At 45.8% G+C, this 25,577-nt stretch overlaps 1 protein-coding gene across 2 annotated transcripts; it reads right to left on the reverse strand.

Annotated features, from left to right (window-relative positions):
- Nucleotides 1–925: 925 nt before the first annotated feature.
- rgl1 (ral guanine nucleotide dissociation stimulator-like 1) lies at nucleotides 926–24,328 on the reverse strand. 2 transcript variants are annotated; one of them, XM_076726917.1, is made up of 18 exons: nucleotides 13,081–13,287; nucleotides 10,486–10,596; nucleotides 7,828–8,036; nucleotides 7,657–7,731; nucleotides 7,374–7,564; nucleotides 7,147–7,271; nucleotides 6,790–7,005; nucleotides 6,602–6,705; nucleotides 6,352–6,436; nucleotides 6,092–6,181; nucleotides 5,628–5,714; nucleotides 5,333–5,365; nucleotides 5,115–5,236; nucleotides 4,745–4,834; nucleotides 4,391–4,574; nucleotides 3,327–3,578; nucleotides 3,098–3,212; nucleotides 926–2,730 (listed from the first exon to the last, which is right to left on the reverse strand). In XM_076726917.1, the coding sequence occupies exons 1-18, from the start codon at nucleotides 13,123–13,125 to the stop codon at nucleotides 2,543–2,545; spliced, it is 2,322 nt and encodes a 773-aa protein (XP_076583032.1). In that variant the 5' UTR covers nucleotides 13,126–13,287; the 3' UTR covers nucleotides 926–2,542. The 2 variants fall into 2 exon arrangements, with proteins under 2 accessions (XP_076583032.1, XP_076583033.1); XM_076726918.1 differs by lacking the exon at nucleotides 13,081–13,287 and adding an exon at nucleotides 24,028–24,328 and having other exon boundaries at nucleotides 1,299–2,730.
- Between the last annotated feature and the right edge of the window lie 1,249 nt (nucleotides 24,329–25,577).

A 25,577-nucleotide genomic window follows, 5' to 3' on the forward strand; every position in this document is an offset into this window, starting at 1 on the left:
TGCCCTTGTTTTTGTTTAATATTTCAGATTTTGTTGTTTGATATTGCTCTTTTGTTCCGCTTCGTGTTGCCTCTCCTGCAGTAATGAACGACGCTTTGCTCTTTGATTTTGTCATTATTATTTCATGAGTGAGAGTTAAATGAGACAACAAAGCGCTCTGGTGTTTCCACTTGTATTTAGTCGTTGTTCTGCCTGTTGGTTGAATGTTTGAAACAGTGGAGCAAACTCAACAAAGACGTGTATAAATATTTAAACACACACTTTTACACCATGTAACCCGGCTGAAAAATGCACTTGTTTTCTTTTGGAGAACTCACAGCTGCTGAAGTGTGTATACATATTTCAAACGTCCTCTTGGTTTTACGGATAAGAACAATTCCACCTGTTTTGCTGTGTTGAACGAGGGTGAAAGTCGAAGGCTTGTAAAGGAAATTTATGTCTGCTTTCCTGGTTTGAACGAATTCCTGTGAATGTCAAAAAAAAATGCCTCTTTGTCTTTGAATTCCTGGAAAAGTGTTTGACCAGCGAAGCAGCAAACCAGTTTCAGGAAAGGAAGGTCGTGACTGCTGCATTCAAGTCAGCAGAAATGTCTTCCACTCAGCAAAATAACTTGGGCCCCGTCCAGAACAGCCTCTGGTCCTTTTATTGATAATGTCAATCCCAACAGGACCGAGCATGTTGTCACGCCACAAGGGTAAAGAGATGGAGGCAGAGCTGCCTGCGTCTATCCAGAGCAGGCAGACGAATGATGGAGTGCAGCTGTTTGTGTCGTTTGACAGATGTGCTTTGAAACTGCAAAGGAGCATAATGTGCATAGAAAACATCTGACAATAGAGACGTTTGAACAAAACTACAATAATTAGATGTTAGAAACGACACGTTGCTCATTGTAGTTTCAATCAAAAGCACACGGGACAGCCATCATAACGATGATAATAATTTATTTATTCAGGTAGAGGAAGAGTCTTTGGCAGTGAAGAACACAGGAACTGGGGGTGATTTTAATGAGAACATTTCAAAGTGAAGTGCTGCATGGAGATATATGACTGGGCCATTAACATAAGGCCAACAGTGAACCAGTTCTCCCAGGAGGAGGATGTCATATCAACCGAGAGCGTTCACTGGCTGAACATTCGATTTCACATGACACCGTGAGATCTGCAGGAGTGCATTATAACTGAAAGAAAAGAGATGACCGAGTGTTTATCTGCAAATGTGCGGCTGTTATGTGACAGGTGATAAGTGTTGCTGTGAAACTCTGATGGCGCTGGCTTCTTTTTTTTTTTTTTCTTGTTTTTATGACACTCTGGATTCGTTACTTTAAAAAGTCCTCCATCACTCTCCAATCTGGCATCCATTTCTGGCCTGAATCGTGTTACAAAAACATATAAAAACCAACAGTTACAAACAAAAATAGTAATTCATTTAGTGAAGAGGGAGGAAACCGCTTACAGAGCGGTTCACTCGTTCTTCTGTTTTCACATCCCATTGGCATCTCAACCAACTGACAAGTGCAACTCTGTAGTTCATATAATGAAGGGCAAAGAGGTACAAGTATGCATCAGTCTGAGACACTTTGCATGGTGCTTTCCAGTCCAGGAAGTCGGCTCCCTCCTCCTCTTCTTCTCTTCTTATTCAAACTGAGTATGTGAGGATGTGAGGGATCATCTTTCTGGATTGGAGAGCAGCACAGATTTCATCTCTACACCCTAAAGATAGGGCAGGTAAGGCTATTTCAGTATTTGCCGAGGACTTGTTAAAACCAAGTAATGGAACCAATCAGAATGCACGTAACACTGCATTCGTCACACAGCTCATAACATGAGAGGGGCTGAACACGCAGTGCACACTGTGCACGAGCTGGACGTGGCAGCTAAACGTGCCCGACTGGGGAGAATAATGACATTACAGCTCCTGTCAATCAATGAATCAATATCATTCAGAATACTGTCAGAGGTCCATTCAGTCATCGATAAAGGCAACAGGACCGGACACTCAGTCCACTTCTCCATCTATTCCACCATCAGTCTTCTCCTTCTGCATTCGACACACTTCTGTTACCAGAAAAGTAAAGATTCAGCTACACAGACATCACAGAACAAAAAAGAAGTCCGTTCAATATCAGAATACTGTTGGAGGTCAGGAGTTTGGCTGCTCCCGTAACATGTGCAAAAGCCTGTTGTTGTAAAGAGTGCAGGCCACTTGGGGTCGCTGTTACACTCTGTCACAGGCATCACTAGTTAAAAGTCAAGTCCCACTGGCACAGCAGTCACGCTACACACCCATGGTCCATATTAAGGCTGGGCAAAGGGCTGAAAGGGCAAGGAGGGGTGGCACAGTCCAGGGTGAGGCTCAACGGGTGAGATAAGAGTCAAAGCGGAGCTCTTAAAGAGTCTCATTGGGATCCATCAGCAGTCCTCCGGAGCTCCTCATCCATTCGTCCGCCCAGTCTCTTCACCCATCAGTTCACATCAAGTCCATGCCCGGTACTGTCCTGGATTAGTGGCGTAAGGGTTAACGGCTGGGTCCCCGCAGTCCGGGGTCACAGCGTGACCTTGCTGAGCCGGAGCGAGAGGCTCGAGCGGTGCTGGGTGCGAGGGAGCGTGGAGCTACACCGGCTTCGCAGCTGCACTGCCCGACCCGCCGAGCCTCGCACCCGCAGCAGGAAGTCAAAGTTGGCTGAGGTGTTCATGGCGTAGAAGACGTTGGCGTTGTCTGGGATCACCAGTTCTGAAAGGCGATAACAGGGAGAGAGAGGGATCGTGAGTATGCTTTAAGCTCTGACTGTTTGTGCTGTTATACCTTTAGTCAGCAATACATGAGTCACTGTGGTTCATTAAGTGTGCAAAACAGCTGATCAGTGGGGAAAAATGCAATAATTAAAATGCTGAATTGCAAATAGAAAAAGCGTTTCATCAGAGTTTCGAACTGCTGCCACAGCTTCTGCTCTGTGTTCATTGTAAAAATCTGACTTCTCGTCTTGGAATAACGCTGCCTATTAACGACATTATTTGAGGCAAACAGGTTGTATCTCCACTTTGCCCCAGGGACTGCATGAAAAATGAATGAGGCTCAGTTTAAAAGCAGTTTTTTTTACCTCTCTCCTCAGAGATGACTTGTACCAGTTCGTATCCCTCCTCTGGCTCCACCTCCAGGTTGTGCTTCGCCATGGCTCTAGAAACGACGGCTGGAGTCTTGTCTTGATTGGTCAACTATTTAGAGAATAGACAAAAACTTACTCACACAGGGTTTAACATGTATTCTGTGGAAATGTGAACACGGAGCATCTCGCCCACGCAGGAACACAAACACACATATTTACGTACCAGTATGCTCTTGTAGAGATTCCCGTTGCCGTGCTCCAGGCTGACTCTTATGATGCACGCGTCCTGGGCCTGGGTGTTGTAAGCCGGGGTTTGGCTCGGGGAGCTGGGGGTCAATGGCGTGAGGGAGACGGAGCGCCTGTGGGTGCACAGGGGCCCGGGGAGCGAGGGAGACGCAGGAGTCACGGAGACGCTGGCTGTCGACGAGCTGGTGTCCATCGAGTGGAGCGAAGTACAAGAGGAGGATTCTGATAGCTGAGGAAACACGAGAGCAGAAGTTACACACAGATACACAAAACCGCTATTTGATCATATCTGCATCTGTCTGAGGCGAAGGTACTGTGAGCGCTGACAGAGATAAACTGAACTGTTCTTCATATAAACCTCAAAAAACAGCTTTTTGACTGAGGAGCTGAATGAAATCTATTAGGGTGGAGGCGGACAGGAAAGGGGGTTTATTTATTTGGGTTTATTTTTAAAATCAACGACTTTCTTTCCTGATCTCTATGTTTGGCTTATACTGCGTTTTCATCTTACTGACACAGCGCAATTTTAATTTGTTACTATAAGGAGGACCCCTGGAAGACGTGCAACCACTTTGTGGAAGCTAATGGGCATCCGATAAAGAATAAAGATTAGTTAGAAGGATCGATACGTCTGTCCTGAGAAACATAAGTAATCAATGTCTGAACGTTTTTCTGCAGAGTCGATGCAACGTGTCCCTCCTGACTTATGCAGCTCCCACATTCACTTAATTCTGCACAGAGAGCAGAACTACAGTGAAGTTCAACGTGTTAAAAATGTCAAATCTGTTAGCAACAGCTCAGGGTTCAAAAAAATAAATCAATAAAGAACGGCTGGACATTATGTAAAAATTCTTATTCCATTAAGATATTCCAGTTTGAATCTTAATTTTCTGTGCAGTTTTAGTTGATAACAGTTAAGTGAATTACAAATTTTCTCTTAGCCAAGGACCTCCTTTTAAAAATACACTCAGCCCCCCTCCACACGCCAATAACTTTCATACAGTCTGACCAAACCAGGCGCATTTCTTAAGTGTAGCCCACCTTGTTCTGCTGGGAGTCGGAGGTGTGAATGGGGGTGAGGCCCTCGCTGTCTGACGGGCTGCTGGAGTCACTGGAGGACACGCTGACCGAGTCCATGCTCTCCCCTGAGCTGCCAGTAGGAGGCGAGCGCGGCGTCTCTCTGACTGGAGAACTGGCTGCATTACTGTCTGTTCCAAGAAACAGCCTGGAAATAAGAGGAAGTCACTTATTAGATAATAGAATAATCAGGTCACAGCAATCCAGAGCTTGAATATGACAGCGTGACATGTCGAGTGTGACACGAGGCACATTTCATTTAAAACTAGACCCTCCTCCATTAGACTCTATTAACATCTATTTTCTAGATGTACTCACAGGCTCAGTCTCTTCACCATGCTTTTTCGAGGCTTGGGTGACGTCGGACTGCTGTCGCCAAGACCTTCAATCTCACAGGACAAGGCATAGCTGCAAGAGAGAACAGTAATGAGCATCATAAAAAAACAAGTCATGTGCCAACTGGTTAAGAGAACCATGAATTCTGAGTAAGAGAGAAGAAGTCAGAGAGGACAAGAATACAAAAGAACAGCAGGGAGAAGCGAGGAGAAAAGACAGAAAGAAGCTTCTATTGTGTGTTTGTTTGTAACAATAGGTCCAACAGACCATGACCTCATGCACTAATTTGCTTTTTATCTAATGGATAACGGTGCAGCCAAGAGAGAAGGTATTCAGAGGGAAGCAGCAGTACCTCTCCTCCTCGCTGAGCTGAGCCTGGCTCTTAAACCAGCGGAGGAAATACGGCTCCGGAGTCAGACAGTAGCTGTTACAGGCCGACTGCAGCAGCTTGATCTGAGCTATCACCTCAAACTCCTGCAGGGACAGAGAGAAGGTTAGTGATCGTTAGCACCATTTGATAATTGCCGGGGTGTAATCGTGTCGGAGGAGGCGGCTCGCAGCTACACTCACCCTGCGTCTCTTCTCGAAGTTGATCAGGCCACCCTGCGGAGGACACAAAGAGCACGCTGTCAGACCCTGGACATCACATACCAGTGGCCGCTTAGACAAACAGCATTAGGTGGACCACTCCGAAAATGGGTCGACAAAATTCCTCACGCACTCATGGAAACTTACGCCCCAGTTTCTGACAGCGGTTACACAGGCAGACTCTCAGATCTGCGGAGGTGTGTAAACTCGCAGACACATGCTCTCAAACATCGACACACACACATTCAGCAGGTGTACAGGCTTTTTTTTTTCTCACCTCCACTAAGTCCGGCAGGGCCGTATCCAACATGGTCAGGTCGGTCAGAAAAGTCCCCAAGTACGGTATCGTCCCTTGCATTGCTCCCTGTGGAGAAAGACGGCTTTTTGATATCTCTGAAACCACATTTAGTTTAAAGAAATACTTGACGTGTGCCACAACAAAGCCGGAGACTAATTTAGACTGTGGTCCTCATGGTTTACAGATGCCAGTGTGGGTTTTATAAAATACAACACAGGCTTAATACAAGTACAGCACATAGCGCACTGAGTAAACAAAGCTAAGCATGTGGCTTCATCTCATTGGAGAGGCTAGAACTCACTTTACAGCACATTGCTTTAGAGGAATGTGTTGTTTCAAATTAGAGAGCTCTGTTTTAGCACTCTTTGATAAAAGCTCCATTTGCCTGGCTTTTTTTTTTTTTTTTTTTGCAGAAGCTCTTTGTTAGCGAGCCTTTGTCTCACCATTTCCTTCTGCAGCTGAAGTCTCTTGTGGGTGCGTTTCTGGTGCTCCTTGGCACAACTCTCAAGACTGGCAAACTTTGAAGTGCCTTCCTGTAGAGCAAACAGAGAAAACAAAGCGTCAGTCATTGAGAGTCGAATGAAGAAGTGAATGAGGGAATGTTTTCAGGATGTCCAGGTGAAGTTACATCTGTTAGGATTTTAAATTTCCTCACTCATCATCTCACAGATCCGTCACATATGAAATAACTGTCAGGACTCACCCTCATGAGGAGCTCTCTGCTGGTCAGGTAGTTGTTGTGATCGGAGAAAATGTCCGACAGTTCCTCAAATGTCTGCATGCTGTCTCTGCGCAGAACACAGATTCATGTTAGCTAACGGTAACGGACATATCAGCTAAGACACACACGCAAAATCAACATCTCAGAGATGCTGTTGAATTCTGCCAAAGGGCTGATTTTTGCATTGAGATGCGCTGAGATTATCTACACAGCTGAGAGATCGGAGGCTTACTTGTGCACACAGGCCCATGCCCTTTTCAGCCTGTACAGCGGGTTGGACTGCAGCGCGGATACGATGGCTCGCAGGGATGAGAAGTTTTTGCGTATTCGACACTCCTGTTGGGGACCAACACAGGGACGATCAGAACTTGGCCCGTTTGTGTGGCCCGTATGAATTTATACGTGCGTGTTTCTACCAACCTGAGCGATGTCTATCCAGCGCTGGATGACCCGCGCTCTGACATGCGGTCTGATCTGTCTGTGCTTCAACACTGTGCTGACCACGCAGGCCGCCACAGCGTTAAACTGCGTGATAGTGGCACGGATGGTGGGGGCGCTGTGCTTGTTGTGCTTTTTATCCCTCTGGGACCAGATAGAGCCCAGGCAGTGGTGGGGTACGACCTTTTTGAACAGCAGCTAGAGGAGCAGAAGAGCAGGCGGATGTTAGCATGACGCCACTGAGGAAACATCGCGGCGATGTAACCTGTGTGACCTTTTCCCGCCCACACATCTCACGCCGCCAATCCACCCGTTTCCCTCTCATTTCCCTCCACTTACCGCATCCATGTAGGTCAGCTGCTCCGCCACCAGGTCGGCCTCAAACGACAGGAAGTTCTCCTGGACCTCGATCTCCACTTCCTCCTCCTCCCCCAGGCAGAAAGAGCTGTTCCCATGGAAACTAGCTAAAAGCAGGCAAACGGATGATTTGAACCAGAGAAAATTTGACACAAAGGAAATAAAGGCGACTGCACAGAACAAAGAGCTACATGTTAAAAAATAGTTACCATCAGCGTCGTCCATGCTGGCCTGACTCTGCAGCTGCTCCAGCAGACCCTCTGCCCGCCTGAGAGCCTCGGAGCCTGGCAGGGCCCTGCGCAGGTAGTCCATCAGCCTGTGTAGACAGGGGTAGTCAGGAGGCTCCTGGAAGTCTTCAGGACACTGGTCCAGCCAGGCACGCAGGATAGAAGCCAGGGCACTGTGGAGACAGCGAGGAAAGAAAAAAATGTTATCTTTAGAAAGCTGCCCATATGGAGCTGTTAGTGACGAACATATAAAAGTGCATCTCACTTTCTGATGGCTCCATTGGTTTCAGAGCTTCGGCATCTGCCTGAGTCCTGCTCATTTTCTTCCACACTTCCATACCTGCAACAGAAAGTAAGGAGAGGGCACGTTCAGCACCGCTGAAACGTAAATCTGTGCTTTGCTTTGGCTTCATGCAGCAGTCGACTCCAGCTGTACCTGTCCAGCAGCAGCTGCAGCACAGTCTGTGTGCTGGCGAAGGCTCTGTAGGTGGACAGGAAGATGGAGGTGTAGGTGAGGTCATTGTCTCCAAACGCTGTCAATAACGTCTCCACCAGACGCTCCAGTGTTCCAGCACGGATGCTTCGGATCTTGCAGGTCTCCAGCTGGCTCACCGTGTGGCCGGGGGGTAGACGATCGCCCTCTGCCTAAACACATGCACACATTTATACACTGTTAAACCAGTGGGAAGTGAGCTGAGGAGAGATATTACGCATTGCAGTGACTTGGCTCGAGCTTCCAAAGATTGTCTTGGTGTTGTTTGGCTTTGGACGCGCGTCATCACGGATTAATACTTTTACTGAGTCAGGCTGTCTTGGCTGTCGTCTCCCACAGTTAATAACAGAACACAAATTCATTTATGTGGTATTTTATTTAGATTTTGCGCCCCTCTTTTTGTCTGTTGTCTTGTTGTCCTTTAATTTTTCAGTTTGTCTTTGAGTAACGACTATATGTGGCCAGATTTGTCCTGTTTGATTTGTGGCTTGTTCTTCATTGATTTACTGTTATATGATGTTTTCTTTGTACTGTGTTTAAGTATAAATTCAAACTTTATACTTTATTTTAGCTACAAGTTACTTTTCAGATTACAATTTTACATATCCTGTCCTGTAAAATCCACGTGTGTTTTCTATTTCTGAAGCAAATAAACTATTTAAAGGCCTCTTGAATTAGCTGGAAAATGCATCGTCACACAGCTGAAGACAGGCCTGTTTTTCTGAGCTCGTGAAAAGTAGATCCCTCCAAACAGGATGACTTTATAGACTATGATGCATTGCTGTAGATAAAACCAAAGAGCAGTATCAGCCTTAAACATCTACTGCAAAACATTGACAGGAAACATTTTACTGCACAATGAGTACTTTTACTTTTCATACTTTAAGCACATTTTTTGGATAATACTTGCATAGTTTTAGTTAAGTGAGGTTTTAAATGCAGGACTTTTCCCTGCACTGGAGTATTTTAAGTACTTTTCTTAATTAAAGGATCTGAATACTTCTTCCACCACTGCACAGGAGTGGAACAATTAGACGACAAAAAAAGATGGAGGGACGGAGGAAACAGCGGGGACAATCGTGACCTATATTTAATTCGAATTTCTCCAGATGTGTCCGACGATTGTGTCTATGGGGAAATAAAGAGCGGTTACAAAACAGGCGGGGAGAGAGCAGAAGACGAGGTGGCACAGACGTGCAGAGAAAGAGACCTTGGTGAAGTTAGCACGCTACAACAGGAAACGCTCCAATCTGCTTTTAATCACAGCAGGCTCCTCCTCCGCCGTCCCTCCAGACAGAGAGGAGGACAGCAACAGCGGAGCCAAGTTCTCCCTCCTCTCCCCTCTGATAACAACCCGGTGCATTAAGAAATGCCATTATTTATCTCTGTGAGGTGACCCACTGTACAGTCACACACACACAAAGGCTTAGATTTTACAATTCACAATGAGTTAGAAATACACAGACTCTGCAACCAACTGCACACACTGTAAACAATGCATCAGTGTAGGCGCACAATCCCACTGATTGTAATTGCCCTTATTCACTTACAATTGACCCTTCATAGTAAATATACTCATGTCTCAATAGGCATCGCTCTCTATTCTGTTCTACTCAATAGACGGCACAGCATAAAGCACCCATGTTGTTTTAATTAGCTTGAATACAGTTGGCAGCTCACGCCGATGTCAATATATCAATACAGTTTTAAGGCCTCAGAGCTGTTATCAGTTCCTTCTTTCACGTGCCAGTCCCCCATCCCCCATGTCAAGCACAATGAGACACCAGTGATACAAACAAACTCACAACACAAGATCCTGACTTTTTTCTCTCGTAGACAAGAGACATATATCTGACTTCGCCGGGTTTGTGCATTCCTTTAGTTGTAACGGAGAAAACACACGAAAGAAACTAAGGATAATGCCCCTAATTGGCCCTTCTGTGCAGTATAATAATACATTGTATAACATCTTATTATGCTGGTATAAACAGCAGTGCAGGAAACAGCGATGCCTCATACGCACAGAAAAATGCATAACTCAAGGAAAAGCCTTTAATACCCCCAACTTTTTTTTGTCATAGCAGCGTTTTATAAAACAGTGCTGTACAGGGGAGTGAGCAGTTCTGTTGGCAGCCGGGAAAGTCAGGAAATCACATGCTTTAGCTAAACAGTCCAGGTCTGGTGAAACTGTTGGTTTTCAGCAGGCAACTAAAAGGTGTTGTCAAAACTGGGAGATTTATAGCTCCAAATGTTAAAACAACAGCCCTGGTGGAGCACAATGCTGAGAGACGCCCCACAAACTCAAAGACGGGCTCTGTTTTAAACAATAGAGATTAGATTTTCTGTTTTGGAGCTCTGCAGTCGGCACACAACTAACTGGGTTGCTTTTATAAACTTTTTACACATGATAGATTCCAGAAGCAGAGACTGTTCCACAGCGCTCCACGTTTTGCAGCGTAACAGGTTCAGAGGGTGGAAAAAGCATCAGGTTTTCATATGTGTGATCTGTTTCACTGACGGTTTGGAGCTTGTCTCGCCTTTGAAGAAGCCTTTTCAGCTGTGTTTCTGTCATACTGGGAGACATCAAACGGGCCCACTCACCCCGAGCCATCTTGCTCCCTTGTTGGCCGCCTGCTGAATCTGAACCCTCTTCAGTGTCACATTGTAGATGGCTCCTTCCTCAACTTCCTCCCCCCAGTCCTGCACCGAGCTCTGAAAGCAGAGGGCAAGAGGGTGGATGTTAGCAAGCTCCAGAATAGAGGAGAGATGCATTTAGAATAAGAAAAGATTCAACATTTTCCAGTCAGTAGCTTCAGGCTGCAGATCTAACGTCCACAAGAAGTGTCATTTCAATAGTTCAACGAAATAGGAATTGGCTTTTTTTGGAAACTGAAAAAGCAGAAGAAAGAATCAGGAGAGAATACAGGGGAAAAACAAACCACAGCACTCAAACAAACTAGTAAAAGAAGGACGAGAGTGCAGTAAAACGTCAAGAATGACCAAATCCCCAACCCCCACCGCTGCAGCCTGCCAGGCCTCCCTCCCTGCCTTTACTCCCTCTTTTATTCCCTATCCATCTCTTTCACCGTGTCCTGGTCTCTCTGGAGCTGGAGCCAGAGCTGGACTGCTTTCCTGGAGCTCAGAAAAGCTGGAGATAAGAGCCAGAATGGATGAAGTCTCCCAAACAAGCTCCCACAAAATAAAACAAGACATTTGCATCACTTGTTCTCTGTGTTGACATGGCTTTGTCTGTTTGGCAGCCTGATTATACAAGCCAACAGAGCTTGATTACAAATCTGCGCCTTGAGAGCACAACCACACTTAAACCAGCTCGTAAGACTCAATGGATTTGTGCTCATCTTGCCCCATATGCACTGTGTCTGTCTCTGGTTGTAAATCACCGAATAACAGCAGAGTGCATAAACACACAGAGGGAGCACAGTGAAATCAAAATACAAAACTCCTGCTGGGAGAGAGTGTGCGCAAACACAGCCAGAGATATGCTGAGACATCAACATATGGAGACAGAGACAAAAACAGAGGCAGAGACAGCGAAGCAGAGGGACTGGCCAAATATACTGTAAACACCACGCATGCAGTATTATGGCCAAGTCCTCCTCACTCTCACACACACAGAGGCTGAGATGGCCAAGATCACTCTCACTTGTCCCCACTTTCATTTACACAGCTCAGTGGCAAAGTCCACACTATTCCCCAAACAGAAGGGCTGCCAGAGAAGAGGTCAAGGGTCAAAGTCGCCGTTAACAGGCTCAATGGACGGTCCTGAAGGCCGGTGGCACTCGGCCATGACTGAGCCGTGTTTGGGTTTGAACAGAAACATGTGATGCCGAGATGAAAAGAAAGCCCGAACCAAAAAAAAACACAAAGAAAGAGAAAGAGAGGGGAGGAGTAAAAAGAGGGATTTTAACCGCCTCTGGCAGATGAAACCAGCAAACAGGTCTGCATGGCCCAAGATGCATTTGTCAGCAACATGTCCACATGCCCTGTCCCCTACCCCATTCAGCATCTGGTCTTATGGTCAGCAACCTGGTGAGTGCATGTCTCTCTGCCTGTCTCTCTCTCTTCAGCCACTGCTGGCTGCCGGCTGGATGGCTGGCGCAGAGACAGATAAATACATCAGTGCATGAGTCATGCAGTCCACACACTCCCAAAACAATAGCGGGAGGTCTCTGTGCTGGCCGGCCCGGGCTGCTGAGTTCACAGTCTGCACACACAGCCTGCTTTTTGTCAGCCACAGAACTGGAGATGTTTTTCAGTGCAGGGTTTAACAAAAAACAAAGCTCTGCTCGCTTTGTGCACCAAGTTTAGGGCTTATCGTGAGACAAAGTTCCACGAGCTCGCATGAAATTGGAAAGGAAAACTGTCACAGTGTTATTTCTGTTCACCGGAGGGAGGAGGATAGGAAACATCACCGAGTAGATAGGGGTGAGTTTCCAGAGAGCACAGTTTATCAAGTGAGCCTGGGCACAGTGTAAACAGGAGATGAGCTGTTTACTCTCTGCTCTTGGATCCTTCCACAGAAGATGCTCAAAAAGTGCACAGGGAGGGCACTAAGGAGAGCACAGAGGCATATAGTACACTATCTCTGCTCTAACAGTGCTAATCTGCCTATCAGCCTATCAGCTGCGTGTGAAACAATACTCCCAAGATAACAACAACAACAGTTGTGTTAAATCTTTGGCGCTGATCTGTTGGCTTTTGTGTTTTCCTCGCCTGGACGCAGCTGGGACCCGTGGAGAGGCAGGGGCCTCGCCAATTGTTCCCTCTCTGTTTCGCTGCGGGCCCCCAGACAAAAGTTTTCATATGCACCATCAGGGAGGGGAAAGCTAGCGGATCGAGTTCATATTCTGGCGGAGTCGGCAGGGGATTTTTTTTTATTCTATCATCCCCTCCTTCACCACGTTTCCAAACTTTGCGCGACATTTTTACGCACAAGCAATGTAGGTTAAACTGGATTTAAACCTGATAAAAACAATTAAAACTCAATGTTCAACTGCCCCCCTCCTCCTCCTCCTCTCCTCCCCCCCCTTTATCCGCTACTTTCCCAAGCCTACACCCCCTCCACCCCCCTTTCCCTCTTCAGCCTCCCTCCCTCTCCCCCTCTCTTCAAAACCACAAACTCAACAACAGAGCACAGGATGGAAAACCATGCGAGATCTTTTTGTTTTTGTTTACCATTTTAGTTTTCCAGGCGAATTTCATGGTGAGCGTTTCTTTCATGGTCCGGGGGCAGCATCAGAGCTCGGGAATAATCCGCCAAGGAAAGAAGATGATGTGCTCCTTATAAAAAAAAAAAAAAAAAATCCTCTCGCTGAGAAATTTTCTTGTCCTTCAGCTCACACACTTTGGTCCGCTCCACTCCAAACTCCAAATCCTCCTCCTGTGTCTGTCAGCGGGCTCTCTCTTCTTCTACTGAATGACCGAACTCCTCCTACTTGCACTCACAACAGTTCCGTTGAAACTCCTCCTCCTCCACCACCTCCTCCTCCTTCTCCTCTTGGTCCGACTTTCATCAGACTGACAACAATGTGCGCGCTCAGACGCAGGCTGTTTGCGCAACACTTCAATACGCAAGAATAATAAATCTCCTTCCTGAAACACCCATGACTGATTTGTATCAGCTGTTTATTGTAGTTTATTTGTGTATTTTCCTTTTACCTGTTGTTTTATTCATTTCTGTTGCTGCTGTTTTTTTTTTTTTTTTTTAATCTTAAAAGTAAAATGAAAATTAAATCCTTGTGATATGTACAATATGCGAATAAAAGCGTGTCTTTAGAGAATAAAATGTCTTGGATGTTTGTTCTGTATTGTGTGGGAGTTGTCTGATTGCACTGTGTAAAAATCTACAAGCTGTTAATATGAGGCTTCAGCAGTCACAGTTAGACTAATTAAATCGGTCATTTAAGTGTAATCTTGCTTTTTTGTTTCCCCAGACAGTATTTTCTAGTTGGGTGAAGGATTGATTACGCATGTGGGAAATTACACAATAAAAGGCCATGATAGCGAAAGATACGCACTTTATACGATAAACTCAGACTGCTGAAGACGGTCTTCAGAAAAGTACGCACTAATTTAGCTTTGCACTCCTTCTACATTGTCAGACTCACGATGGAAAGATAAAAGAAAGGATCATGATTGATTTATGCAGCAGAGATAAAGTTTTTTTGGCCTGCACAATGTCAAAACCTGAAGCCCACATTACCCATAATGCAACTCGACCTCCGACAGTTAGAGATGTCGTATATTCGGGCGTGTTATGCTAGTAGCGGCTAATGTAGCCTCAAACCGCTGGCTTCAAGCACAGGTGAAGACCGCGCAGCAGAGGTCTGGTGAGTGTAACCTGTCTTATAACTGTCCAAAATCTGTCAAATTGTAGCAAATACCTGACTAGGAAGGCCTCCAAATGTACGACATGTACACTGCACTCTGTCAGGTGTAATTTCAACGTCTTTCCGCCTTCATTTCTTCTTCTATGGTGTCCACTACATATTCTCGTCACCTCTCCATATAGTGGGCGAGGTGTATCATTTTCGTGTCCATTTATGACCATAATCCAGACTGTTGTTCTGTAATTGTGTGGGTGTATTTTTAATTCCAACAGTACAATACCTGTCGTCAGCTGTCAATTTGTTGATTTCAACATACTGGCATGTAAAAAGTTGTTTCAAACAGTTAAGTAATGCTAGCTTAAAGTTGTGGTGAACTATGCTAACTATCTGTGTAGTAGCTGGACTGGGTAGTATTAATCGCATGGATGGTTTGCTTTATTTTTTTATTTTTTTGTCATTGTCCGCTATGTTTTAACATTGCTTGATGAATACTACAAGTGCCTTTGTACAATTCTCCCGTTTTAGCAGGCAGTGTTATTTAAATTGAGGTTTTGCATTATTATTTGGTACTAGCTGGGTTTCCATCCAAATGTTGTGCAAACTATACCCAAATTTTGAGTAAATCTGCAAAAGGAAATAGATAGATGTGCTTTATTAATCCCAAATTGGTAATGTCTTGTGTTACAGCAGCAGGTTATTCAGGAGTTACACAGGAACAGCAAATAAATAGTTGTGTAAAATGCAGATGAAGGTGCATTGTCACCCACTACTGCAACGCTCTTATGAGGAGTTGGTTGGGCGAGATAAATCGCTGGTGGCCCTGAATTTCTTCAGCTTCCATACAGACTTCATATGACTGGATGAAGTGATGTACTGTAAGTCCTTGCTGTCTTGTGTGTGAGGCAGCTGCAGCTTCATGGCCCCTGCGTGGGACAATACAAGGAAGGCTGTAGATGTCGTCACCAGTACTGTGCATTGTCAGTGACAGGAGAGGAGAATAGGCCGAGTGTGAGAATGGGCAACACTGTTCCACTGTGAATGTGCCTGCACACGTACTCAAACAGCCCACTTGTGTGAATAAACGGGAAGATATGAATCAAGCGTCGAATTTGTGAGGGGTCTTTTTGTACAAAGTTGCATCACAAACATCAAATGTGAGCACGTGGTGGTTCACACATTTGCTAGTCCATTTAGTCGGCTGATGGAATAACTAAACAACTGATTCAGAGTCAGGAGACAGTGGAAACCTTATGATCTTATTGTCATCTGGTTCAGTGGGAGCTGGCTAGACCTGCTGTGGCCCCCTTCTCAATATTGTGTGTGTGTTCATCTGTGTACGTGATATATCCACCCACTCCTCTGGCTCCCATAATACCCAACACATAACCCCAACGTCACACTCAACGTCACTGGCTGACACGCACCACGCTGTCAAGCAAGGTGCACGCACACAAATGCACCCACGCACACAAGGTCCCCACTTTTGGCATCATTGCCCCCTCTCAGCTTTGCGTGGAGGGCACCAGAAGGCCAGGGAAGCCCCATGCTAGTCTCCGTCAGTGTTTCTCAGTGTGCGGTGGTCATATGCTTTATCAGTGCTTCTTCTTGCTGACTGTTCATCAGGCTAGATATCTGGCCAGCCTCCAGTTCCCAGACTGAGCTGCCCCGCTGTCCACTTGGGTCTCTGGAGCTCTGGGAAGCTCAGAGGGGCAGTGGGAAGGTTGCGACCCCACACGACCTCCAGCTAAGCCCCAGGGGGACTGGAGTGTTGGTCTCACAGTGGGAGCGATGTCACATTTCAGAGCAAACAAGACATCTGACAAATGTGACAGCTGCTGCGCCGTCTGATGGATGAGCAGATGAGAACGTACATCTTTCAGCTTGAGAGGAAAATGGGAAATGTCTTGTCTTTCTCTGGGGTCCAGGTCCATTAATGTATACTGGTATTCTAATGGGACACATTAGAAAAGAGGCTAAATTTCATTAAATGTCAGAGCCGTTTTTAGGTATTTTGGTCTAAATCCAAGTCCTTTGCTTTCTTGCCAAGAGTTCAATGAGAAGATTGATACCACTTTCAGGTTTGTACCCTGGATATGAAGGTAGAGCTTCAGTAACAAAATCCAGCTACCAGCTCCTCAAAAGCTCTTCAATAAAAATCATCTCATTTGATTAATTTGCACAAAAAAACGAGTGAAAATGATACATTGTTATGTCAAGGACTGACCAGAAACACTGACTTCCTGGAGCCTTATCACTGCCGTGAAGGTGCTGATTGCAAGTTAAGCTGCTAGTCTCATCAAGTGAATGCTGGACATTAAATCAAATGATGTGGGATGTTAATAATATTTCTTAGACAAACACCAAGATGCTGCATTTGTATAACCTGCAAGGAAACTAGTAACTATAGTGCAGTAGCTGTAGTGTGACAGCACTATATTTTCCTCTAAAATATAGTGGAGTAGAAGTATGAATTAGTATAAAATGGAAATACTCAAATAAAATAAAAGAATCTCAAAACTGTGTAAGTGTCACAATCTTATATTTGTGACTTAAGTCTGCAGCTCTGTAACTGAACCTGACATCGCTCTCCTCTAATCTGATTTCCTGTAGCCTGAATGTAAAAATGAAAGGCAGTGCGACAGAGGTGAATGGCATCTTGATGCTGCTATGTTTGGAAGACCATCAATTATTGCTCAAGGAATTCCTGCAATGCAGGCCAATCCTCAGACCAAGTTTTCCCTTTCTCTCGGACGATTAATGACGTAATTACACTTAGGAAAGCCCCTGACGAGGGTTCCTGCAATTATTGAACTTCCCAAGTGCGATCGTCTTCTCCCTGTTCCAAAAAGTCAGAACAGAGAGCCACAGCAGAGACAGAAAGGGGACAAAAACAGGAGGAGCACTGCTCACACTGTTATTGCACCACTGTGGGGAAAAACGCACATTCCAGGAAATCTCCCACTTCCTGCCTCCAGCCTCCTGACTCCAACGAGCCTGCTGTCCTCATACCTGACTGGCTGGGGAGCCTCTCTGGCCCAGAGCATGGTCATAAAATCAGACCAATAAATAGAAGGAGGAGAGGATGCCTAATGCAAGAAGATTGAGCTGGACAGACCGACAAACAGTGGGGATCACAGTGCTGAAAAAACAGAACCAAATCACAGACGCACAAGACGACAGCAGTGGGAGTGGGGGTCTCACTGTTTCCATCCAAGATAAGAAGGTCATGTATCAGAGAAAGTGCGGGACACTGTTGAGATTAACTTGAAAGGACGTTATCTCCTCTGCAAGTGTGCGAGGGAGAGACAGAGACAGAGGGGGAGAGTTGACAGTACAGGCTGAAACTGAGAGGATCCATACTGGCTGCAAGACAAGCGTGATGCAACAGGACCATCTTGCACTGGCTTCCACAGAACGAGTGATTTCATACCTCAGACCGGAAAGAGACGCTGTGCTTTCTTTTCAGCTGCAGACAAGTCAACAGGAGAGGAGACTCATCATTTCATCCAGTGAGAGGAGTATCAGCTGTGAGTGGAGCCAGACTCTCCAGTGGAAAGTCATCGCATGAAAAAAAAAAAGAAAAAACAGAGAATCTTTCCTGCTCCCATATCTGGGCCGAATGTGTCACTGCTTTCGTACTCTTGTATTATGCATGGGTACGCATACAGTGCGTTTCACTGTGTGTTTGTGTGCGGTTAGTGGGTTTGTGTTTTCAAAGCATACTACCCAGTAGAGGGCAGAGTTCATAAACCGCCGTGTTTATCCAGAGTCAGCAGAGGTTTTAGCCAGACCAGGCCAGAGCGACAAAACCCAAGAGGTTGAATTTATGGTGCAGGGTAAGGACGATCTGCTGTTACTCAATAAAACCTAAAAAAGAGACAATCAGAGTAGTTTAAAGAGGTCATTTAAGAGCGGTGAAGCCATGGCAAGGCACTCTGTGAGCGCGCAGGTTCCTCTGATAGTTATTTAACGAGGTAACAGATCCGCAGATGAGTGTCCGTGGATCCAGTCGTAAGAACAATGACAACACAGACAGAGAAGGACATGCCAGGTCTTCTCCCACAGCTGCATTTTCTTTCTCTGTGTTCCTGTGTCTTCTTCGGTCAACTGAACCCTTTGTTCAAAGAGCCACATTAAAGCTCTGTCTTCCTCCCTCTCTCTCTCTCTCTCTCTCTCTCTCTCTCTCTGCCTCCTCTCTTATGTCATGTCTCTGCTCCCCTCAGATCTATTGTCCTGGCTGTTGTTGAGCTCTCCCTCTTTCTCTCTTTGGGTGGGTGACATCATTAGTTTCCAGTAAAGTCCAGAGCTGCAGACCAAGACCCCTCCTCCTCATCCTCCTCCTCCTTCTTCTCCTCCTCCTCACTCCACATTAAACACAGCTGACCCTGCAAACCAAGACATACTTACAGGAAAAGGTGCTCAGAGTTTTATTAACTCCAAATCTACACAATCCTATTGATGTCCAGAGATGTTTAGGCTATAAGAAACTGTGAAACAGGCTTATTTTTATCTTATAGCAGCCTCCATGTGGGGTCAGCAGGACTGTTGCATTAAAGCGAGGATAAACCTCCCCGGACTTATGATGACTCAGATGGTATGCTGGCAGTTAAGGTACTTTCAGGTGCATTTAGTCGAGTTACGATAAATTGGAGTACCAAAACACACACACACACACAACCACACAACCCCCTTCATGGGACCCCAACCCTGCACCCCCTGCCACAAGATCTAAGCCCTGCTAAGCCTTGAATGAATCAGTCTGGGCTGGCTCGGTTGTCTGTCTGACCCCCTGCTAATGAGAGATGGGCCATCTGTTGCCCAACAGATACATGCTACCCTAAAGTTGTCACGTATGCAACAAAAACAACACGCAGCATCAATGAAGCCGGTCGCACACCGGTGACAACTGCTGCCGCACCAAAACTGCAGATCACACCAGAAAACTACACGGCTATCACATCAGAATGTGCAAAGTCACACATACGTCAACCGTCGGGCCGTTTCACTTTTTGCTTTATATGATTAACCTTAACCGTTTAATTCCCATCACTTATTCTAAATCGGAGGGATAATACGCTGCCGTCTGCGGTGCTAAACTGAAGTGTGAAGCATGTGCGTTGTAGGAAATGAAACTGCGTGCAAGGGATGCACAACACAACAACACACATCAGAGCTGCTGCACAAAAGAGGCAGTAGCTGTGTCGTAGCGCAAAAACAAGCACGGCTGTTGCCATAACACCCACCAGAATCTAAGATATTTACTCTGCCACATGTGTGTTTAGAGGTCCAACATATATAAAAATAAATCCTGCCGTTGAACAGATACAGGATGTATTTCCTGTCACAAAGTTTGCGTATTTCTCTGTTTGACCTCTGACCAGTTATTATAGTTAGTGATGTGCTGACATACAGAGTGTGTGAGTGCTGACCGCTCGTATTAAACGCTATTCGGACACCAGCAGCCTCCAGCTTCACACACTGATGCCACACACACTCACACTCATGCTCTTTCTCTCTCTCTCACACACACACACACACACACACACACACACACTCACACACACACAAGCTAATATACACATCACAATGTCAGCTTGATCCTAGTCATGCGCCCTGGCTAATACTGCTTGAGCGGGAAAAGGAGAAGAGAATTGTGTGTGTGTGTGTGTGTGTGTGTGTTTGGTGGGGGGCACCTTGCCATGCACACTCACACACATACATACACACACACACACAGTCACAGAGCTGCCACACTATAAAAACCAAATCAAATCAACCCAATGCCAACTCACCCCTAAACACACACCCTTCTCCATATGGTGCAATGAGTTTCTGCTCCAGTTGAGCGAGCTGCTCCTGTGGTGCTGTCGCGCTGGGATGGACACTCGGGTGACACGGACAATGCCCGCAGTATTGACTTTTCACACCAGTCCTATTATGTGACCTAATTAGGCCCAAGATCACAATCTGAACCTCCGCAGAGCCGCAGGCACCCAGACAACTTGACACGCTGGGGGTCACCCAAGTGTGTAAACACCGTCTTAAGTGGCGGACAGAATGAAAGGATGACGGAGGCCTGGATTTTAACGAAAAGAGAAGTTTGTGAATTGTGCAATTTTAGACAAAAGTAAGGACAGAAATGATGAGACTGAAGCACATTACTGTCCCTCCACTTGTCCCTTGTATTGTCAGTGCTAACTGGGTTAATCATTGAACCCATTCCTCTCCAAACCCCCTGAACGGTGCTCCCCCAGCTGGGCCATAGATAAACTAACTTGCAAGATGTGTTTATATTTAATAAACGTTAAAGAATTGCACTTCTGAAACCCACACAGTTTTCTATTCAATGACAGGCAAAAAGCTGTAGAACTAGTCTCAGCCGGATGAATGAATCACAACAGTCATCAAAACACACGACAAGCAAGAATCAAAACTTCAGAAACGGAAACACTGACACGTCACTGAGCATCAGCCTCAAACGTGCACTTCTCTGTTCAAAAAGACAAGAAAGAGGAAGGAGGAGTGCTAACTCAGCTTTCTTATTTTTTTCAATGGAAAACTCGGCATCATCGAAATCGCCCCCCCCCCCCCTTCCTTTGTCCCTGTTTTCCCTGCTGAAAGTCACTTCTGCATTTCCAGCGAATGACCCGCTGAGGTTATTGAACCACCCTGCTGGTTATTGTAGCCCGGCGGGTGTGAGGTGGTGGCTAATATTCCCTCCACTGGAGTTTTTTTATTGACCGGCCTGCAGCTTAATTGCATTGACCTATCACTGACAGAGAGAGAAGAGTATGAAAGAACTCTGCAGACTTCTAAAAACGCAGTAAATGTAGTACAATGTACTGCGATAACCCACTGAGATACGTGTATTTGTCAACACTCTCACTTCTGTGCAGCTGGGTTCAAACCCGGTCAAGTCCTTTGTTATTCCCTCTTGTGACACATCTTGCAACATCCTGATAATTCAATTTAAAAGATGCATTTTCGTTACATAAGTTTATTTCTTGTGAATTATTGTGTGTGACAGTCAGCAGATCTTTCTGTCCATCTCCGCTTGTGCAAATGACTGCGTGTTTATCTGAGAAACTCAGTGTCCAGAGTGGACTGCTGACAACGGCACCTCAGCACTCTGAACTGTGAACCTTAGAGCTGTATATAACCGCACAGTGAGGCGATTACAGCGGGGTAATCAGTCCAATCACTGCCTTTATGGCTGGCATGGTTTCATAACCTTCCTCTGTAGGGAAAAAGTTAGCTGACAGGAGAACGAAGAACACCTGAGAACAGTAAAGTCTCTGCCCTCCAAGCCAGCGTGAGCATCACAAAGTCACTTTGAGAGATCGTGCAATCATTGCTTTTGATCACAAGAATGGATCAACTTGTTTTTGGACTTTCGTGCTTTTTTTTGTCACAAAGTCTTGGTTTGGAAGCTGCTGCAAAAGCCTCAATCCAAAAACAAGTTTCCTGATTACCCCACTGATGGTTCTTTACTCTTGAATAACTTTATTGAAAGCATTCATCCCTCCATATAACCACCCTTATTGCCCTCTAACCCAGCTGTGATGGCAGTCATAAGTCTATACTGTAAAAAAAAAAAGTCACGTTTGAGTTTTGGACATGAAGGGCCATGCACACGAGATTCGGCTACAGCATTAGCATGAGTGTCTGCGAGTGAACCTCCATCTTCGTACCCCTTGAAACAATTGGTGGAAACGGTGCTGTAAGATGGGAGGACACGTCAGCCAGGATGTCAGATAGGCAGCGAGGAGGAGGAGGAGGAGGAGGAGGATGATGATCTTTGGCTCAGAACATACAAACAAGAACCGCAGTGTGATCGGCATCTGACAGAAATGTAAACTATTACAGCAAATGAGTTATTTTCAGGGCAATTATAATGGAGGTTTGGGGTCTGAATGGCAGTGGTGTATGAAAGTACTGTACTGAAGTACGTATGAGGTACTAATGCTTGAGTTTTTTCTTTTCATGCCACTTATTGATACACATCGTACTTTTTACTTCACTACATTTATCTGCCAGCTTTAGTTACTCGTTACTTTTCAAATTAAGATTATTTTTGTCATAGAAAACTAAAAACTGAGCTGAAACGTTTAGCTGATTAATCAATTAGTCAACTGACAGAAAAGTAATTGGCAACGATTTTGGTTGCTCAGGAGGTGGAGCGGCGTATCAGAAGGTTGGAGGTTCGATCCCTCGGCAGTCTACATGTCGAAGCATCCTTTGGAAAGATACTGAACCCGATGCTGTGTGACTGGTTAAAGCTGATGTGAATCGTATGAATGTGTGTGTGAATGGATGAATGCGGGGGGGCATTGTCCTGCATTCAGTACTTTCCTGATTGTACTTACATACTTCTCATTCTCATACTTCTCTTTCTCATACTTCTAATTCTCACAGCAGAATTTCCAGTATTAGTACTTTTACTTAATGGATCTGAGTAATTCCTCCACAGCTGAATTGATCCCTAGCACGTAGAGTTCAGTGTTTTGTTCAAGAACACTTCAGCTGGCCGGTTTTCTGACCCCTGGCTCTCACTAAATCTCAATGTGCCACGTGTGAACACCAAAATATTTTTGCTTTAGCCTCAATACCAAAAGTGCGCACATGCAAGCAATCAGCCACAACTAAGCTGGAATAAGCTGTCGCTGCAGGTTGTTTTCTGGTAATCACACTGTTAGGAGGAATCTGCGCACTCACAGGCTGAGAATTAAATGGAGGTAAATAAACTCAGACGCCCGGACGCTCACATGAAGTGTAACGTAAGCAACATTTTTTGTCCTGCTGTGCTGTTGGTTGACACATATTCAAGTCATTATGGCGTTTGGGTTCCGAAGTAAAGTGAGTAATGCCTCTTCTGTGAACTCTGACCAGTCAGCAAGGCTGTGCTCACACACACGCACACACACACACACAAGCACGCACGCACGCACGCAGTGAGCAATAAGCGGTAGTTACAGTGAATATGCTGCTTTTCACAAGAGGTCAGCTGCCCTCCCGTCTGTGCCACCAAAGGTTACTGTGCTGTTTGCGTTATTGCACTTTGGGTTGTCGACTAGTTGCATAAAGTTTCCCCGAGTGGAGGCCAAGCAGAGGAACTGAAGCGCAGTCATCTGAGAAATGAGACATTGATTGATCTGTGGGCTGTTTTTCAGTTGGTTTCAGAAGGACTCTTGCTTTATGTATGAAGAGCGAAGCGCTGAGTGCAGGATGTGTCTCCATCAGTTGTTCATGTGACCACCAGCCGGGCCAGAACTGCTGAGTCCAGAACAGCCGCTGATTTGCTGTGATCTGCTCTTCAGCTGTGGTCAGAAACGTCTTTCTCTCTCTCTCGTGCACACACACAAAGCCGTGCATCAGCACACCCACAGTTTTCCTATCATATCACTCTCCCCTGTTTCTCACAGCCATCCAGCAAACAGACCTTGGAGGCGTCACAGACACTGCCAGTCTGCTCCTCACTGCACATCTTTAACTGCTTAGAATTCCAAGCTTCTTTTCTCAGTCATTATTTTTGTCTTCGTCTGTCCTGTTACAGCTCCAAACAATTTTCTACTTCCCTTCCCATCCTTGAATCTATCAAAACTGCCCAAACCAGTGACACCAAATGACTCTTCACACACATTCCAAACAACAGAAAGCACAGGAAGGTCGTTCATGGGGAGGCCAACATCTGCCAGATGGCTTAACAAGACTGGAAGTACCTTAAAATAAAAACATATTCCAGCAAACAGCAGGAGGGGCACACACACACACAGCTATTCTGCCCTGTACTCACCCAGTGGCGGGGGCTGCTCTCTGGGGAGCGAGGCTGGTACCTCTGCAGGGCGACACCTCCTTCACCCTCCAGCAGTAAGGTGCAGTCCAGGTCTGGACAGTGGTGATGGGGGCCTGCAGGCCAGGGCAGCAGGGTGGCCAGAGGGTAGTGGGAGATCATGCTGACCGCCTGGATCAGCGGCAGGGATGGCAGGCACGGAGGGACATTCTCCAGTCTGGACGGCGGAGTGGATGGAGAAGGGATCGAGATGAAGAGGATCAGCTGGGCTCTCCTCCTCCTCTCTCCTCGGTCTGGTTGTAGATTGGACTCGTCTTCTGCTCAGAGGTGTAACTAATGATCAAGTCGTCCACCTCAGTCTCTCCTTCCTGTTTCTCTCCTCTCTCCCTCCACCACACACAGTTTCTATCTTCCCCTCTTCTGTTTTTTTTTTCTCCTCTCTGCGTGTGTGGAACTCGGCTTGCCAGCAGCTCTCAACCACATGAGTGATTAAAGTCTATTGTCTCTCCCTCTTTTTCTTCTCACTCCTTCTCTCCCTCTCTCAACCCCTACATTCATCCCAGCCAGAAGGGGAGGAGTCATCACTCAGCAGCCCAGCCTCCACCCCCCCCCCCCCCCTCCCCCCTTAAAAAACTACCCACTGACTAAAGAGAGTTTGACGGTGGAAGAATGTGAAGAAAAGGAAAGAGAGGCAGGAAAGCTGAGATAGAGAGGAGGATGTTATGAAGAGGTTCTAAGAATCGCTAACAATAGCAAATATTTTCCATAATGGAAGGAATATTGAGCTCATTTATGTGAGTGTTACATCAAACAGATTCAAATCTCATTGTTTTGAATCATTTCCGTTACTGGATTTTGCCATAATTTGTCCCTAAAAACCGTTTCACATCCCTTTCTTTTGTTAAAATGTGATATTAGAAGTAGCGCAGACAGTCTGGTAAAACGGGATTTTGCACCAAGCTGAACCAGTTCAGGTGTTCAGATGTGCGGATGACTTCATGAAGTTACTGATTCAGCCGCCCGTTAAGAGGTACGGCTTGGTGAGATTTGTGACGGCAGGGCAAAGGTCAAACCGTAATAAATGTGTAACAGTTATGGAGAGCATGCGCGCGTGTGTGCGTGTGTGTGTGTGTGTGTGTGTGTGTGTGTGTGTGTGATCGAGTTCAGGCTAGGAATAAGAACCAGTCATGTGTAAAACACTGCCGTTGCAGAGAAGAGGATTATCTGGGACCAGGCGGTGCTCTGACACACACACACACACACACACACACACACACACACACACATGCACACACTGCAGATGTAGATTCAGCAGTTAATGTTGCACAAAGTGTGAAGAAGGTTGCTTCTTAGTGTGAAGGCAGACTTTGCGTCCTGTTTTCTCAGGTAAATAAAAAGCCATTGAAATAACACAGATGTCAGAGGAGCATCCGGTGAGGTTGCTCCACAGCAGAGGGACGTGGCTCAACACACACACACACACACACACACACACACACACACACACATACACACCGATACACACAAATGGTACACCGATAGAGGAAAGTAAT

This window comes from Chaetodon auriga, chromosome 3 (assembly GCF_051107435.1).
Source record: "Chaetodon auriga isolate fChaAug3 chromosome 3, fChaAug3.hap1, whole genome shotgun sequence".
Classification (NCBI taxonomy): domain Eukaryota; kingdom Metazoa; phylum Chordata; class Actinopteri; order Chaetodontiformes; family Chaetodontidae; genus Chaetodon; species Chaetodon auriga.